The 19253-nt window shown below is 40.1% G+C and overlaps 1 protein-coding gene across 1 annotated transcript; it reads left to right on the top strand.

The window, feature by feature from the left end:
* The first annotated feature begins 4268 nt into the window (after nt 1–4268).
* Nucleotides 4269–12057, top strand: slc50a1 (solute carrier family 50 member 1). The gene is made up of 6 exons (XM_026184696.2): nt 4269–4471; nt 4772–4849; nt 4922–5045; nt 5133–5294; nt 10647–10766; nt 10885–12057. The coding sequence occupies exons 1-6, from the start codon at nt 4404–4406 to the stop codon at nt 10990–10992; spliced, it is 660 nt and encodes a 219-aa protein (XP_026040481.1). The 5' UTR covers nt 4269–4403; the 3' UTR covers nt 10993–12057.
* Nucleotides 12058–19253: the final 7196 nt, after the last annotated feature.

Here is a 19253-nt window from a genome sequence, read left to right on the forward strand (position 1 = left end):
CCACAAATGTGTACAGTAGGATAAAGCAGGACATCATTCAACTGTGCCTGATGGGATGGATTAAATATGGTAGTCTCCACCGCTTTGATGTCTCGGTTCAACATTATGTCAGGCATTATGTGAAAAAGTAAATGTATGCTTTATAATACAAAAAATGTTCCTTTAGCTGTGCAAATACCATAAACCAAAAGTGAGCTTTCAGATTAGTTCGAGGACAAGCTTTTAAAAACATGGCATAAAACTGTAGAAACATCATTTTAAGGTTTTATTCCAGTGCAGTAAATCTGAGTATCGCAGTAAAGTCAATGAAAATTCTACTAAAATACAATACTTGAAGTTTAAAATTGTGATTTACTACATATGACAAGAAGTTTTTGAAATATAAATCATTTGGGCACTTAATTACATTTACATGTACAACTACTCATTAACACATTTAGGCAAGGTGACATGCTAAAGTTCAAACTGAGCATCAGGTCTGAGTATTTCACAAACTGCTGATCTACTGGGATTTTCCCACATAAGGTTCACAGACAAAGGTCCAAAAATTAAAAAAAAAAAAAAAACCCATTGAACAGCAGCACAAGAGGTCAGAGAAGAATGGACAGACAGGAAGGCAACAGTAACACAAATAATCACTTGTTACACCCAATATGCAGAAGAGCATCTCTAATTGCACAACACATCAAGTCTTGAAGCAGATGGGCTACAGCAGCAGAAGACCGCACAGGGTGCCACTCCTGTCAGCTAAGAACAGGAAACTGAGGCTAAACTTTGCACATTCTCACCAGAATAGGATGACAAAAGACTGGAAAAATATTGCCGGGGCCGATGTGTCTCAATTTCTGCTACAACATTTGGTAGTAGAGTCAGAATGTGGCATAAACAAGACGAAAGCATGGATTAATCCCACCTCGTATCACTGATTCAGGGTGCTGGTGGAGGTGTAATGATGTGAGGGGTATTTCTTGGCATATTTTGGGCTCCCTAGAGCTTTCCAGAGTATCACTGCTGATCACATCCATTCCTTTGGGACCACAGTGTGCCCATCTTCTGATGGCTGCTTCCAGCAGAACAATGCACCATGTTAGAAAGCTGAAATGATCTAACACTGGTTTCTTGACCATGACAGTGAGCTCACTGCATTCAAATGGCCTCCACAGTTAAGCCAATAAACGACCTCTGGGATGTGGTGGAACAGGGCATTCACATCATGGATGTGTTGCCAACAAATATGGAGCATTGTGGGATGCTATCATGCCAAAGTGGAGCAAATTTCCAGGATCTTGTTGAATCTATGCCATGAAGAATTTTGCAGCTCTGAATAGAAAAGAGGCAATTTTTTACCAAAGTGACCAGTGAGTGTATTTTACCATCTTTCTTGTCCAAAACTTTAGCTCTTATTTTATGCTTTATCTAATACAAAAGGTCATTAACTTTCACTTAATAAAGGCAGACACGTAAACAGCTTCACTGGCACAACACTCGAAGGAGTCTGAACAGCTCCGATAAAAAACACTGTCACAAAAAGAAAAGGGATTGCAATTTAATAACAAAAAGATCAACCATAAATCAGAAAAAGAAAATTCTTCTAAATCAATATAGCAATGACCTTCAAGTGAAGAAAAATGTGTGAAAAGACTAAATGTCAAACAGATGCAAAGCTAAAACTAAAAGCTAAAGACTAAAGAAGAAGGGTGAAAATTATACACCAGAGACTGCTGAGAAAGGTCAAGTTTTGAAATGTCTAGAGTGACAAAGCAGCTCGGCTCTGACAGCTGTACACAGGAGGGAGCAGTCAGGTGACGATGGGGGAGTGGGCCAGGCGGGGTGGTTGGGCAAGAAGGGTCAAAGAAAAGTTAATGAGCAAACTTTAGATGATTCGTATTAAATTTACCCCGAGAGACGAACAATAAGTGAAAGTTTTAATGCACAACTTTTAAATATGAATCTTAATTCTTGGATGTAATACCCATGAAATGACACCCAGCACGCTGACTAGTTGAAAAATGATGCATATGAGATAAAATTAATCAAATAACACTGGTGCACCCCAGTGGAGTGCATAATTAATTTTTCAGTTTAAACAGTGAAATCATCTCATTTTGAAAGTATAAAATCCAGCATATTTGCCTGGATCCACACACTGACTGTTCTGTGTGATATCAAGCTACAAGCATGTGATATGGGATTGGAACAATGATGTAATGATGAGACGCTTTTTTTCTCCTCCTTCTTCTTATCATAGGCTAATAGTTGGGTTTTCTTTTTTGACTGTGCTACTGGAATACAGGGTGAAAAACAAATGTGTGATTCACAGAAAGGAGAAACTGGAAAGAAAGACTGATGCATTATGTGAAGCAGTGGAAAAGCTTGCCTTATTTTCCTATTCTGTGCATCAGCCTAGTGTTATACTTCCACAAGGTGAGATATAACAAAAAATGAAAACATCAAATTGCTCCCAGTGTGATCTTTTCATTTGGAGAACCCGTATCTTCAGCGTCCCTTTAATAACTACTGTACGAATGCTTGATGATTTTTCTGGGATGTTGAAAGCTTGTAAAAGTGGGTGCACGATTTGTACTGTTCCAGTTATAATGTTCTGTTTATGGTGTGAAACCTGACATCTAATACAGCTTTTTAAAGAGTCTTGTCATGGTTTCCAGACCCAAAGAGGACAAACATCTAAGATTTCCTAATCTTGAGTTTAATACTGTCTGATAATAATCTTAGTGTCTGTAATAGGCTCAAATATCTTGGACATCTTATTACAGATCAAATGACGGGTATTGATATTGCACAAGAAAAAACCCCACTTATCAAATTTAAGACTTTAATAAACCACAATTATCAGCTGTCGAGACAATTTTCACATTAAAGACTTTTTATTTATTTCTTTTTTTGTGCTTATTTTACTTGATCTTTGTTTTTACTTTGTGACTTTGCGGGTCAACATGCTGGAAGCAGCCATCAGAAGATGGGTTCACTGTAGTCATGAAGGGATGGAGATGCTCAGCAATAATACTCACGTAGCTGCGGTGCTTAAACAAAGCTCAGATGTTAGTAAGGGTGTTCTGGCAAAGAAATGTCTCCACACCATTACACCAGCAGCAGCAGCATGAACCAATGATATAAGGCTGGCAGGATCCATGCTTGCAAGCTGTTGACGCCAGATTCTGACCCTATCCTCTGGAAATTGCAGCAGAAATCAAAACTCATCAGAGCAGACAACATTTTCCAATCGTCTGTTGCCCAATTTTGGTGAACCCATGTGAACTGTACTCTCTGTTGTCTGTTCTTAGGTGTGGCGCACCTGGTGTAGACTTCTGCTGCTGAAGCTTATACGCTTGAAAGTTTGACGTTTGTGTATTTAGAGATTTAGACCTGCTTTTCTGCTCTCCTATCAGCTTCTCCGTAAACCCTACTGATGGTTGTGTGGTCAAATTCTAGCAGATCAGACAAGTCACCTACAAAAGTTTTATGTTCAAAAACTTGAACATCACACTTAAATCATCCGCCCCTCCCATTCTGATGCTCACTTTGAACTTCCGCAGGTCTTGGCCGTGTCTACATGCATACATGCATTCATCCAAAGCCAATTACAGACCCACAGAAGACATCCATCCCATCCATTCGCTTCCGCTTGTCCTTTTCAGGGTCGCGGGGGGCGCTGGAGCCTATCCCAGCTGTCATAGGGCGAGAGGCGGGGTACACCCTGGACAGGTCGCCAGTCTGTCGCAGGGCTAACACACAGGGACAGACAATCATTCGCACTCACATTCATTCGCACATTCACACCTAGTGACAATTTGGATTATCCAATTAACCTATCCCCACAAGCTGCATGTCTTTGGACGGTGGGAGGAAGCCGGAGTACCCGGAGAGAACCCACGCAAACACGGGGAGAACATGCAAACTCCACACAGAAAGACCCCGGCCTGATGGTGGAATTGAACTCAGGACCTTCTTGCTGTGCGGCAACAGTGCTAACCACCGTGCTGCCCCCACAGAAGACATATAAAGTTAAATGCGTGTGTAAAATCGGAGCCTTCCGGGTCGGGAAATACTGAATGTTTTCATGCTCGCTGACTGCTGAAAAGCTTTGAATAAACTGTACGAGTGCCATGAGCTTTCCCACATCCGTGTCCCTCTGGCAGTCACTCGTAAAATTCTTGCAACGTAATTACGTCCAGCGCTACGTTCCTTATCGTTTCAGCACCCTATTGGACCAGCCCTTTGAGCCTATAGCCAATCAGAGGACAGGAACCAGGAGGGCACTGATTGCAAATACGGAAATACAGTGAGAGCATCCGCGTCGTTATATTTACCTTTCATCTCAGGCAGTTTAAGAGTTTGTGATTAAAAGGAGACTGTGCACAAAGCACGTATTTTTCCCCCGCTCTATGGATTTGTTGTCGCTTCTGTCATGGGCCTGCATCGTGTTCACAGTCGGGATGTTCTCGACTGGACTGTAAGTTTAAATGATCGTTAATTGCATGCATCTATGTTTTATCTTACTTCCTGCTCTAACTTTGTAAGGATGGGAGAAAGTACGAAGAAAGCAAGATCCCACTGAGACAGGATGGAGATTTTCTGAACTGCTTGCACTTGGTAGCATCACAACAACTTTATAGTGAAGGAATGCGAGAAAGTACTAACACTGAACATGGAGTTATTGGTTTAAATTGCTATTAGCATCTCCAGCCTATTCTTTTGTTTTTTATTCTTTCTGTGTGTGTGTATGTGCATGCGTGTGTGTGTGTGTTTCTAGGACCGACCTGAAAAAGATGCGAGAATCCAAAAGTACAGACAATATCCAGTTTCTCCCTTTCCTCACCACGTGCCTCAAGTGAGTTTCTCTTTCCGCTTTTGCATAATTCACTGTGATGCATCATCACTAATGTTCCTGTTGTTTCTATAGTAACCTTGGTTGGATGTATTATGGGATTCTGAAGAGAGATCAGACGATTATCCTGGTCAACATCATTGGTGCTCTTCTCCAGATACTTTACATCATCATGTACTTCCGCTACACGAAGCAGAGGGTCAGCATAGTCAGACCTGTCATAAAGCGCTCTCCTTACTTGCAGCTGGATCTTTAATTTATCTGTCTCTGTATTTGTTGGTTTCAGAGGTTAGTGTCCTCCCAGACCCTTGCAGCAGGGATTGTACTGATCTGCGGTTGGCTCTACTTCACCATGTTTCTTACTGATGGAGACATTCGTCTCAGCCAGCTGGGACTCACCTGCAGCGTGGTCACCGTCAGCATGTACCTGTCACCGCTCACCGACCTGGTACAATTCACACCACAGACAAACACAACATACAGGCAGCGTGTAGAACGTCGCCTGTGTTTGTTTTCTCTCACTGAACTGAATAATATTTCAGAACATGATCTGGAAATCAGTTACATTTGGATGATAGTACCTAAAAACTCGCCTTAATGAGTTTTATATTGTAAAGGTAAAACTTTTAGTAGTAGAGAGAAAATCCTGCTAACAACAGCAAGGGTGTGGAGGAAGAACTGTCTTTTTAACAGGAAGACATCACACAGCAAGCGAGTCGATTTGCACAATACTGCGAATCGCTTCCTATGTTGATGCAGCTTAAGGGCTCCAGCCCTAATTATAATCTTTATCAAAAAGTGAAGTTTATTTTTATTTTTAGCACATTTAAAAACAACAAAAGTGCTTTACGAATAAAGTAATCAAATTGGATAAAACCGAGTTAATGACACAGTTAAAAAAAGGAAACCCAAATTTAAAAGAAACACATTTAAAAGTACTCAGAACTCATTTTGATTTAAAAGCCAAACAATTTCTTTTTTAAAAAAGGAAAGTTTAATCTTAAAGGTAAAGAGGGTGTCTGTCTCCTCAACCCAAACTGTGAGCTGATTCCACAGAAGAGCATCTTAAAAGCTGAGGAATCTGTCTCCCATTCTACTTTTAAATGCTCCAGGAACCCGGCTGGTTTAGCTCAGTGCATTGAGGCAAGGCGAGGCAAGTTTATTTGTATAGCACAATTCAACAACAAGGTGATCCAAAGTGCTTTACAGAGACATTAGAAACAAAAACAAATAAAAAGCATGATTTAAAATTGATTAAAACAAGCAAACAAACAAACTAACTAATTAACAAACAAACAAACAAACAAAACAGTATATAAAATCAAAAGAGATAAAATCAGAACAGTAGATAAAATCATTAGTTAAAATGTAAGTTTTGAAATTTAAGCTTAAGTGTGGATTTGGTGTTTTATTCAAATGCAGCTGAGAACAGGTAGAGCAGGCAACCCATACGGCTGAGAGCGGTCAGCCTGGGTTCAAGTCCGACCCGCGGCCGCATGTCTCTCCTCTTCTCGCTGTCCTTTCTTCACTGCACTGAAGAAGGCCAAAAAAAGTATTTAAAAAATGCCCCAGGAACCACAAGTAAGCTAGCAGTCTGTGAGGAAGATATGATGAGGCTTGATCATTTAGATGGCATTTTAATTAAACTTTGGATTCAACACGGAGCCGCTGAAAAACATATAACATTTTTCATTTTACTCATAGCAATATTGCAAAGACTAAAGAAAGCAATGTTATTTGTTTAACGTACATGGTATTTGTTTAATGTGCACGGTTGAAGGCAATGTCCTGGTAAGAAATGACTCTAAGATTCCTCACAGTGTTACTACAGGCCAAAGTAAAGCCATCCAGAGCTTAGTGTGAAACCTCAGCATTTTTCAAATGAAGTAGAATCAGAAAAATATTTATAAAAACTAGTGTGCATATGGGGATAATTAATAGCATACCAAACGGATACTATTTTTGTTCAGTTAATGAAGTCAGTTTGCAGTTTGCTGCTTCATTTCCAGTAAATGGTGATGGGCTTAGCTGGTAAATGTTTTTTGGTTTTGTTTTCACTTTTGTTTTGTTTTGGTTTTCCATCCTTTCCAGTTTAGCCTGTCCTATATGTTACTACATAATTCTCATATCCATTAATTAAATTTTTCAGGACATAATAAAAACACTAGATTGGGGGGAAATTAATTTTTGCTAAAAGCCATATGAGAAACTGGGACTGCTGTATAGGGCTGCACCAATAAGCTTATAAAGATATACAATTAGTATTGAGTTCAAATTTTGGACCCCTCAAAAACAGTCCCAGTTTCTGTTGGGAAAATTAATTCCCTTCCTCTGCACTATATAAAGTCAGCCACTGGGGGCAAAAGTCATTTTGTAAAGTAATTGTTTTTAATCTCCCCACAAACTCTGAGGTCCTCGAGGAGCCCAGAAATGGGACTGGCTATGAGTCTTAAAAGATTTACATATGCCGATCTTACACATGCACGGCACCTGTGAGCTTTCTTAGAACTTACCCAAAGGAGATTCTTGTGATAATGCAAAACCCAGCAGAGTCTGATCAGGTGTTAAACAGTATTTAATCTGCCAGGATCAAAGTCCACGTAACATCTGTTTTCACTGATATGAGAGTCAGTGTCATGTGCTCTGCCTTCTGCACACTCTACCCAGGCAGTACCCTAAATCAAACTGAATATTTACAACAGTGAAGAAGTGTCTCTGTGGTGTCATTATTAACACATTTGGCTAACACGTGAAAGAGCTAAGCCATCAAAGCCTCAGTGGGGGCATCAGTAAGACTTGTATTATGATACAGCATAGCAGATTACGATGAACACCTATCTAAAAACTGATGCCGTGTCTCCTGATGATACACCCAAGGGGCAGCATTTAAAGGCTAAAGAAGGTTAGTCCCAGGATCGAGCCATGTGGTGTGCCACAGCTATTATAATAATTCTCGTTCAGAGCAACAACAATATCTCTATCCAAACTACTGAAGAACATTTGCACATAAGTCCAGACGTTCCTGTGCTACATGAGAACATCTCAACAATTGGGTGTTACACTAAAAACAGTCATTTGACAGGTGGTTGGATTCAAAAGGACTTTCCTTCAACCAGAGGCATCAGAAAAGTAGATCTTTAATAGCATATATTGTGTGCGCTTTACTGCACACCTCCCCCCTCAACTAAAAGTTAGTAGATGAAAAGTATCGTAATCAACGAAGTGTTTGATTGGTCGGTCGACCTCCACAGTGAACTCAGAATGATGACACTCGCTCGCACATGGACAGTGTCAGTTTCATGTCTTGTGCCTGCAGTTAATAGATTAGAAATGTCAGGCAGGAAATCTAAAGGGTTGAGAGGGTAAAGAACAGCCCCACGAAGCAAATACTCCTCTACTATGTGCCAACCTCAAACAGCATAGTATACTATTTGAAACTTGAAACTCCACTAGTAGCGGACTCCTTGGTGGTTGTTGCTGCTCATTCAGAATCATTATTGCTTTTTCCATTAACAGGCAGCCCACACAGTGCTTGCCCTTGTACAATTCATATATTATAGGCTTGTTAGTGTGGTCATATTTTTCTGTAATGTAGCACAGCATTAATAGTGTTACATTGTTTCTTATTCTTTGAACTCAAATTATTTGTGAGTCACTTCAAACATTTATTTAAAAGATTCTATTGAACCTAACCTTGCAGCAGCGAGTTAAATAATTAGTTGAACTAATGGCTGCTACTAGGAAGATTTTTGTTTGGGTAAACCTTTTTGCAATATAGACTTACTGGACAATTTATTAGGTACCCCTTGCTACTTTTCCCTTTAGAACTGCCTTAATTCTTCATGGTATAGATTCAACAGGGTGCTGGAAATACTCCTCTGAGATCTTTCTCCATATTGACATGTTAGCATCACACAGTTGCTGCAGATTTGTTGGTTTCACATCTGTGATGTACTATTGGTTTGAGATCTGGTGACTGTGAGTACAGTGAACTCATTGTCATCTTTAAGAAAGCAATTTGAGATGATTTAAACTTTGTGGCATGGGGTGTTATACTGCTGGAAGCAGCCATGGGCACACTGTGATCATAAAGGTGGTCAGCAACAATACTCAGGCAGGCTGTGGCGATTAAATCCTTAATTGATTCCAAGGTGGCCAGAGGGTACAAGAAAGTCCCCTACACTGTTATACCCCCACCAGCTTGAACCTTTGACATAAGGTTCGACATGTTTTACATTTAAAGATATTCTTCTGCGTGCCTTGGTTGTAATGGGTGTTTCCTTCTTATCAGCCCAAATCAGTCTGTCCATTCTCCTGACATCAACAAGGCACTCAGAGAAAATATCCAGTCAGCAGGAATTTTCTTTCTCATACCATTCAAGCCTTAGAGATGGTTGTTTGGGAAAATCCAAGAAGATCAGCAGAGTCTGAAATATTCAGACCACCCTGTCTGGCACCAACAACCATGCCATATTCAAAGTCACTTAAATCACCTTTCTTCCCCACTGTGATGCTCAGTTTGAACTTCAGCAGTCATGTTGATAATGTCTGCGTGGGTAAATACACCGAGTTGCTACGATATGATTGGTTGGTTAGATGTTTGCGTTAATAAGCATTTATATAGATGTATCTAATATAGTGGCAGGTGATTGTGTACATGCATTACAGTTCATAGTACCCTCACTGTATTCATGATAACACTGATTGTGTTTAGTATCTACAATAGGAACCTCATATCTTCTCATTTCCTGAACGTGTTCCTCGTTGAACCCACTGCACCGGCAGCAGCTGCTCACTTTAATTCATCTGCTCACATCATCTCAGTCTGCATGTTCAGCTATGCAGTGAAGGGATAAATCCCCTGTTCTCACTCTTTCCTTTTGTCACTGTATTTGATCTTCTGGTTCCGTCTTCTATCCTGTTCGTCTCCTTCCCTCCATCTGCCTCACAGCACCGAATGACCCCCAGTCAGCTTCCTGCCTTTCTTTCCCTCATCTGTCTTCCTGTTATTCCCAGTTTCTGTCTTGTGTGTTCCCTGGCCCTTTGGTTCCATTATGTTTTCTGCTATATATGCATATATAAAATGATGTAGGCACTGCACAAATTACTTAAAATCCAAAGCTACCTGCTTAAAGATCATTTTTGTTTTTTTAAATTACAGGTTGGGAATGTGGTGAAATTTCTAAGCCAAAATTGAATTAAAAAAAAACTCCAACAAGCAGCCAGATAATGTATACTTTAAACTAACCCAGAGGACAACTAAATATGTTGTCAAAGTAAAACAAAGCTATAAATGTAAATTTACTGCCTAAGCTCTTAATTTAAAACACTCATAGGTTTCCTTTGCCCTGAGTTATCAACACTTTAGTTAAGTTCTCTTTCGGGTTTCGGTACCTTCAAATAAAATGGAGTACAGTGTGTCATCTGACCACTTTAGAAGTACCCAGTGTTTATATCACTTCCAAATGGCCCCTTTTAAAAGCAGCATGAAGAGTCTGCCAGTCATAAAGTGGCGCAAGACACAATAGTTAAAATGTGGGCAAAGCAGTGCACACTTACTCCTTCCGGCATTGGAAGTGTGTGACAATGTAGCTGTGGGAACGTCTATAGAGAGCACTTCTGAAGAGGCATGCTGGTGTGTTGATATTTGAATAGAGTAATTCTCTCTCTCAGGGGTCATCACTGAAGGTACCTTTCATGTAGCAGTTGGTAATTCGATCCCTTGTAAATATTAAAAACTGTAATAATCCAGCTTTGAAGTGTATGTTAATGGCATCCCTCCTCCTCTCTGCCTTTGCAGGTAGAGATCGTGCGTAGTGGTAACGTGCAGTGCTTGTCCTTCCCTCTGACTGTAGCCACCTTCTTCACTTCAACCTCCTGGGTCTTCTACGGCCTTCAGCTGAGCGACTACTATATTGTGGTAAGACATCATGAATACGCACTTGGATACCTGTAAGCTCAGCTGTCAGTGTTGTGTGAGGATTGAAGCGATAACATGTTTTTTTTTCTTCTTCTTCCTTGTTTTGCTTGTTTTCCAGGTTCCAAACACACCGGGTATTTTCACTAGCCTCATCAGATTTTATCTATTTTGGAAATTTGCGTCAGTCAATCAAGGTTCGCCTTCCTACAAACCCGTGCACATATGATGTTGACAGTTGAAAAATTCATCTTCACGGATGGACGGTTGGCAACAAAGCTTTAGAGTTACATGTTGGAACAAACTCAGCGAGTGACTCGACGTGTAAAGTGTTTTGTTTACTTTTTGGGGGGGAAGAATAATGTGGACTTTTACTCAGCTGAGAGTAAATTTCACGATGTCTTTAATATGATTCAACTGTTACTGTTCTGCGGATAGTTGTTAGACATGTTACTACGTGTCTCTCTCTGTGTCTCTCTCTGTGTCTCTAAGTGCCTTCTTTTAGGTAATGTTTGCCATTAAAGATTTATGTGAATTTTTAGAGGTTAAAAACGTATATATTGTACAGTGGTTAGCACTGTTGCCTCACAGCAGAGAGGTGCTGGTTTGGATGCACTGGCAAGCTGGGGCCTTTCTTGTGGAGTTGATCTTTGGGTGCTCTGGCCTGTTTCCTTCCACAGTCCAGAGATGCACTCATTTGTTTAACTGGGGATTCTAAATTGGCGATAGGTGTGAATGTTTAGTGGGATTTATACCTCTGATTTAAATCTACTCCATAACATCATAATCACAAATTCTTCTTAAACCCTGCACCCTAACCAATGTGCACCTCCCTAGAAATGTAATGTAAAATGTGATGCCAATTATTGAACCAACTGGAAGAGAATGGATAAGCTCAAAACTAAAAGTTTACTGCCAACTAGTGTCTTGGAGGTGAAATTGCAGACTTCTGCGAGCACACTACACAGAAGTACGAATGCTAACAGCAGCGTTAGCCAATTGCTTAGGCTATGCTGTTTTATGTTTTAGACTCTGAAGTATAAATTAAGCTTTTTCCCTGCGATAGACTGGCGACCTCTTCAGGGTGTACCTCATCTCTCACATATGACAGTCTCCAGCTTCCCTGAAAGCCTGAATGGATATATAACAGCACATGCAGTTTGTTACAGTTATATTTAAAAAAAGGAAAAATATTGTAAAGGAAGAAATTTATGTCCATTTTCTGCTGGACAAACAATGTGTTTTATCATTAAATAATGAAAGGTGCCATATCAATAAATTTTTTTTACCGTAACTGTCACTGTCTGCTGTTTTTTCTCCTTGCTGAGGCTGTACTTGACCCTTTGAAGTAGAGGAATTTGTGCTTTAGTTTGGAGGTTTTGTTTTGGGTTCAGTAACGAGCTTTCATGCATGTGACGAGGTAAGTGTGTATGATTGGAGTGGCAGTGCAGGAGAGACAAAAGCCTGTTTGATGGTGCAGCAGTGCGAATGAGCTTGTTTGTGTGAGCCTGTTGATTTAGTGAGGGCAGCGGTGGGAAAGGCTATGGCAGAGATTCTCATCCTCAGTGTGTGTGTATGTGTGTGTGTGCATGAATGCTACTTGGACCGCTCTTCCTGAGCTCAAAGAGCTTGCCCCTGACAGAGAACACACATGCACAACAACAAGACAGTATTGTGTTGGAAGCTGAGTGTTATGTAGAGGCAAAGAGAAGACTGGAGGTGGGAGATAAATGAGATATACTTGAAAGAAACGTGGGGGAAATATAAGCAGCAGGTGAAAAAGCAACAAGAAAGGATGTATAAATGAGATGGAGGTAGTAAAGCGTGGGAAAAGAATAAAGGAATTTCACGGATAAATTTAGGTTTGGCTTCTAATAGGTTGTAATTATGTAGCACAGTTCTTTAAGTATTGTTTGCTAGTATTTCATGGAGAGACACAATAAGGACATGTGCATAGAGTGTCTTTACCCCTCCATCAGAGCTCTGATTTCCTTTTTTTAAGTCCAGTTTTGACCTTTATGAATCAATTTGGTCTTTGTATCGTATTGTCTGTCGGATCTCTATCTAGGAATTCAGTTTTTCTTGTTTTCGTTTCCCTAATGCAATCGATACACAACTAAAGATAACAGCACACATTCTCAGACAGTCTCTCCAAAACATTCATGGTGCTGTTATTGATTGTACATGCAAAAGGTGGCAGAATTAGTTTTGTAGAGAATAAGAAAACAGGTTGAAGGTGAAGTTAATAACCTCCCTATTTTCTCACATCTGTACATTTGGCTAAATGCTCAGTAATGTGACTGTTGCAGAAATGACCTGATACATAACGCCCCCTCACTGCTGTGGGACCACTCGCTAAGAAGCTCTTAAATAAATGCTTTATCACGATAAGTAATTTAACCTGTGGTCAGGAACAATTACGTAAATAAAGTAAATACAATTTTATTCAAGATAAAAATAATATTCCAGTGCTTTACAATGAAATGCTAAAACAAAGACAGAAAAAAAGTCTCCTTTCATCCTCAGCCTTGTATTTTGCACAGCCAGCAGGTCCTGATCACATGACCTCAGGGATCTGCTTTGAATGCATTGATGTAAAAGTTCACTGATGTAAACTGATGCTTGTCCATGCTTAGCTCTAGAAGTCAAAAGTGAATCTGGAACCAGGATCTCACAACAGTGTGATTCGAGTGTTCATTACTTTAGGCACAAATCTCTTTAGGAGACAAAAACATTTGACTTATTTGTTTTTATTTATATTAAAATAGCATAATAATCTATGCAAGATTTGTAACTTAGAAACATCTTAGGCCTTTAAAGAAACACATAACGTTCACGTAAACGAGAACGAACATCTTGTAGATTTGGTGGAACTATGCTTTTTTTTTTTTTCATTTCATTGCAGTCCACTAAACTTTAAAAAAGTCTTCTTCAATATGTAGCAATTCCATGAATGTCAATACATGTTAAAATATACAACTTTACAGTATTAAAAAAGTCCTTGTTAGATTTTCTCTCACTTTATAACAGCTCTGAGGTGGTGTAACCACATCAAGTGTGCTAGGCCCCACTATCACTAACTATATTTCTTCATCCTGTCTGTGCTGTTCTTGCCTTTAACAGTCTAAAAACAGTTTGAGCGTCAGTTAGGCTGAGTAGAATTTTACATTAGCTGTACATTAAACCCGTAATGTTTTAATGACCAAGCTTAGTGGCATTTGTAGCAGCAGCCTAAACGCCAATAATGAGCCCCTAAAATATGAATGTGAATTAATAAATATACATCTACTGGTTGACGACACGTTGACTCTGTCTGTCTTCTGTGTAGGCAATCAAACAACGAACACTTAAAGCTCAACAAATCTTAAAGTCACTCAAATTCATCTTATGCTGTGAAACCTTTCAGATCTACAGTGGTTTCCAGTCCTGTCCAAGGTGGACAAAGAAAACCTTCAACATGCAGAAGGTATATAAAACAGTTTGTGTGTCCAAAACATGCCAAAGGATAAACCAAGTTCATCCACTGGCAATCTTGAGTGTATGATGATGTATAATTGATCTGTTTAAAGCAATCCATTCGTTGCCATCCCTAAAGTCAAGCTGTTAGAGCTTTTTACTTGTGTGGTAAATTATAAAAACATTATTTTAAAGGAAACCTGTGACAGGATACTGCAGACGAATGACTCAGAGTTGAACAATAAGTCGGAGTTTTGTGAGTAGAAATTAGTCATGAAGGTTGAAAGGGAAAAAGGAGTATCTTGAGAAACAGTAAATGATGAGTCGTGGAGAAGACAAGGCAATACTGGAAGCTGGAATCATGCTTCTGTATAAAACAGATAGACATCAATAAGATGAAGAAAACAATGGTTGGAGTCAGACTGGCCAGACACACCCCTAATTAGAAACCGTGGCTGTGTTGTGAAGGGACAACGTGTTAAGTGCGAGGCAGGAAATCAAAACACAGACCTCACGCTGATGAGTACACGTCTTTGGTCGGCAGCCAAGTAGTAAAATGAGCTCTATCTTGTGTACATGAGCGCGTTTGTGTGTGTGGTGTAGTAGCGTTGATGAGGAGGGGGTGAGGAGCTGAACAATGAGTACGACTCACAAACAGGATCCCTCTGTTTCCTGTCACAGAGACTGTCTCCTTAAACAACACACACAAGCTGACTCTTGTACTTTTGCCCATGTCCTTTTAAACATAGGCGTATACGCATTGTATATACAGCAACTACAGCATGTTGTGTCTTACACAGACACTCCCACAGCCTCTCCTTCGCAAACACCATGTGTGCATTCAGATGTCTATTTTTGTCGTTACGGGCAAATTTTGATCCGTGGGTTTTGTTTCCCCCGTAATTACACACAACAAAGTCTTTGCTAACATGCAGTCAGCAACCAAACAGTGTGCACACTCAGCATATAAACACACACACACACAAGGCATACACACAGCACACTGGGAGGTAGTCAGCAGCTTGTGCACTTTCTGCCATCAGTAAAAGCACACCTGTCCCAGCTGCTGTTTTGAAGGGAAGAAGAGGGAAAAAGGAATGTGCTTCTCTCAGTTTTCCTGTGAGCCCCTCACCCTTCCCAACCATCTCTGTTATCCTCCTCCCTTTACTTGTTTATCCAATTATTCTCATGGTCAGCTGCTGTTCTTCCTTTTCTTCTCAATGCTGGCATCTTTTTTTTCTGTCCTCATCTTCATTGTGTGTTTTCCTCTGTCTTTTGCCTCATTGTTTTTCTTACTCACATCTTTGCATTCTTTTGCAGTTTCCCTCCTGCTTTGCATTACACGCCTCGAAATTGTCTCCGTGGCCCCGTGCTCAGATCATCTGCAGTGAAAGTCAGTTCCATGAATCTGACAGTCAAAGATTTATATAGGTTATATAAGCAGAGCAGAAAGGATAAGACTACAAAGAAAAAAAGATGCTGTTGCATTTTCATGCAACAGATCTCATTGACTGGCAGAAGACAACTATAAAATTCACCCGGTTACCAATTATACTGAAACTGTCAGTTACAGTGTTTTTATTGGTGTGCGTGTATATGCCTGCTTTTCCCTTGTGCAGCAAGTGGTTTTCTGTTCCTAATTTTACCAGCGTCTCCACCTTGACTTTATAATCAGCGTTTTCTCCTCAGAGCCTGGAGGCTGCACAGCTGAAGAACCTAAAATGCCCACATTGTAGGTTGCACACAGAGACCACCTTCCTCCTTCTCTCTCTTTATCTCACACACACACACACACACACACACACACACACACACACACACACACACACACACACACACACACACACATGCACACACAGACTAACATGCCAAATGTGACTCCTAAGCTCTTTCACTGTTTCCAGCAGCTGCTGAAAGACATTTGCTCTGTACCTTGAAGATTAACAGGGAGAACCTCCGGTGTGTCTTAAGGGTTTGAGTGTAGTTCGGCGTGTTCTGTCTCCCAGATTGTTTTTCTTCCTCCTTCTTCCTCCTCCTCCTCCTCCTCTCCCTCTTGCTTCTGTCGCCCTTCAAAATTTGAGCTGGGAGTGAAGTGATATGTGACAGCTAGTCATTAAGCTGTCAGAGGAGAGCCCATGGACCAAAACCCTGTCAGCATGGATGAACATACACATTTCACCTTTGAAATAAATCATTTGTCAGGTATCCTCTTGTTTTACTGCCAGAACATATCTGAGACTCCCCAGCTGTGCTTGACAGCAGTGGACCCAACAACAGAGGCATTAGATGTCTTAGGCACAACATTTAATTTAAGTCGTTCCTTTGGTGGTTTTATAACTTATTTACGTGTTTTTATTTCTTTGTAAAACATGACTCATACTGTACACCGGATATGAAGAAACAGGTGAGATTTTCTGAAGAAAAACAAGCCGAGCAGGTGGTATAGAACATTTAATGACTTTTTAAAGAGGTAATGTTTTTTCCGGTCTAAAAATGACACACAGACGTAACTACTTGGAGAACCCGTGGGGCACTGGTCCTGTCTGAGCATGCCATCCCATTCTGGCATCCATCCAGAGTGCAGATGGATCACAGATTTGTGTGTCTGCGTGTGGTTTTGGTTCTGTTTTTGAATGGCAGCTGGAAAGTGGAATTGAATTTGATTACGTGCATGTGGAATTCTGTGCAGGGACACGCAAATGTGTCAAATCTACTGTGCCAGTTGTAATGTTGCCATATTTGGTTAAATTTTTCTGTTTTTTGAGGGGAAAAAAAGTTTCAACCAGTTGGAGCTTGCTGAGGTCCTCTGAGGGAGCTGAGGAAGAGTGTATATCTGCGTGGTTGCACGTACGATGTACGCGTCCACTGCGATGCGCAGAGATGCTGAAAAACGGGAGACACAGCTGTTCAGGGGATTTGGAGCCTGTGCTTTCATTAGCAAACATTTTTGTAGCTTCTTGCACTGTATGCACATTTGAAAGTTTTTCTGCATTTCATTGCATATGAAACTTATTCTGCATGGCAGCATTTTTAACAGTGTTCCCAGTAAAACTGTAAACAGAAAATCTCAGGTTTGCATACCAGTTTAAGATTATTCCCTGTTATGAAACAACTATATTTACTTAGCTGATACTTTGTTTCATTATTTTTTTAGTTTGTGATATATCAAATATGTAAAGAAATCAAAATGCCTTTTAACCTGCAAGTGGCCAAGTCTGATCACTTTAAGGTGACCCCTGTCATACACATGTGTTGAGATATTTTTAAATCTAAGAATGTTTCCTACCATAAATTTACTTCTCGGAAAACTCTCCACAGGGCTTTGTTTTTTTAAAATTTAGCAGGAACTGTAAAGGTGTGGCAAAGACAGCGGAAAGTTGTGTGGCTTCATTTATGACCCGGAAATATCTGAATTGTTTTTATTTTTATTGTGAACACTGTAGGCTTGGATTTCTTTGTAATTTACTGGTATTTTTTCCATAATTAGGCACTGATTTTGACGGTTATATTTTCAGATATTTCAGTGTTTAGACTGTTGTAGATTTACACGGAACATATTTGTCTATATTTTGTTCTGATCAGGATCACGAGATGGGCAAGTTAGGATGAAACCCTGCACAATTATAATGACAAAAAATATCATGGAGTCACTAGTTCATCTATATTTTTAATGTCAAAATGACACTACTTCACTGTAATATATAATTCACTCAAGCCTGCTGTGAGTTTCATCACATTTTGTCTATTATTGTCTATAGTTTTGCTGACACCAAATCTAAATACATATATATACAAAACACTTTTTGTCATTACAAAAATATGGAAACCTGTGATTAATTACATTGAAACATTTTAAAATGTCCTTTATAGATAAAGGAAACAGTCTAGCATAGTAATGTATACTTTATTGATCCCCGTGGTGGAATTGCTCTCTCTGCATTTGACCCATTCACTCAGGCAGCCACTAAGCAGGCGCACCGGGGAGCAGTGTGTAGGGATGGTACCTTGCTCAGGGGTACCTCAGAGTAGCCATTCGGTGGATTCGAAACCGACCTTCCGATCATGGGGTGACCACTCTACCTACTGAGCTATCCCTGCCCCTAGTATGATACACAAACAGGAATTTAATAAGAATTTTAGTCACTAACAATAGCTGGGCTAAGATGAGGGTTAGAATTCCTTGTTATCACTTAAGATTTCTTCTAAAAAGAAATCCAAGTTTTTAAGGTATAGGTGCATACTGCAGATGATTCATGATTACGTACCGATTCCACTGAAGTCACAAATCACAACAAATTTCTGTTGAGACACAGTTACGTGTTTACGTGCAGATACAGAGTTTTGTGATGCTGGGTTTTCTCTGGTAAACACGTTTACGCTAAACTCAGCCGTAGCTAAGAAATGGTGAAGCCACAGGACAAACAGAGGCCTGCGGTGAGAAAAAACACCAGGAAACAAAAAGCAAGAACGTGTCTGTATAACGCTTCACTGGAAAACAGTGTGCTGTCAATGTGGATTTTTAGATTTGGGCCCTGTGGGAGGTTTTCTTTCTTTTTCTGTTGTGCCCAAAAAGAAGAAAAAGAAAGACGAGATAGATACGAGCAAGATTAATATTCTTCCAGGTCTAACACCATGAACACCACAAAGATTGGTTCAGATGAACCAAACAGAAGCTGAATGCTCCCATTACCTAACATTATCTGACATGTCATCACAGATTTGTGACCAGACATCTTGGCGTTGACACAGTGTGCACCTGTTGTGAACTTTTTTTTTTCCAAACAAAAAAGAGGACAATTGGACAATGCAATGTTGCCCCCTAATGCTGAATATTCCATACTGCAAGCTCCTGAAGTGGAAGAGCTTCAGCTCTGGTTTGATTGCAACAGCTCCCTGCTGATGTCAAAGGACAACGACAAATTCAGAGAAATTTTGAGATTGCGTAAGATGTATCTAAGTCATCTACCTTTCTGGAAAATATCTTTCTTTGATGACTACGCTGTTAAACAACAACCCACTCACCTTGTCCCGTCT

This window comes from Astatotilapia calliptera, chromosome 11 (genome assembly GCF_964374335.1).
Source record: "Astatotilapia calliptera chromosome 11, fAstCal68.1, whole genome shotgun sequence".
In the NCBI taxonomy this organism is placed as follows: Eukaryota; Metazoa; Chordata; class Actinopteri; order Cichliformes; family Cichlidae; genus Astatotilapia; species Astatotilapia calliptera.

What these genes read in the sequence shown, in the direction of transcription:
- slc50a1 (XM_026184696.2), top strand. Translation starts at nt 4,404, where the DNA reads ATGGATTTGTTGTCGCTTCTGTCATGGGCCTGCATCGTGTTCACAGTC. An exon ending in TTCCTCACCACGTGCCTCAA is followed by an intron (nt 4,850 to 4,921) that starts GTGAGTTTCTCT and finishes TTGTTTCTATAG; the next exon opens with TAACCTTGGTTGGATGTATT. An exon ending in TGAGCGACTACTATATTGTG is followed by an intron (nt 10,767 to 10,884) that starts GTAAGACATCAT and finishes CTTGTTTTCCAG; the next exon opens with GTTCCAAACACACCGGGTAT.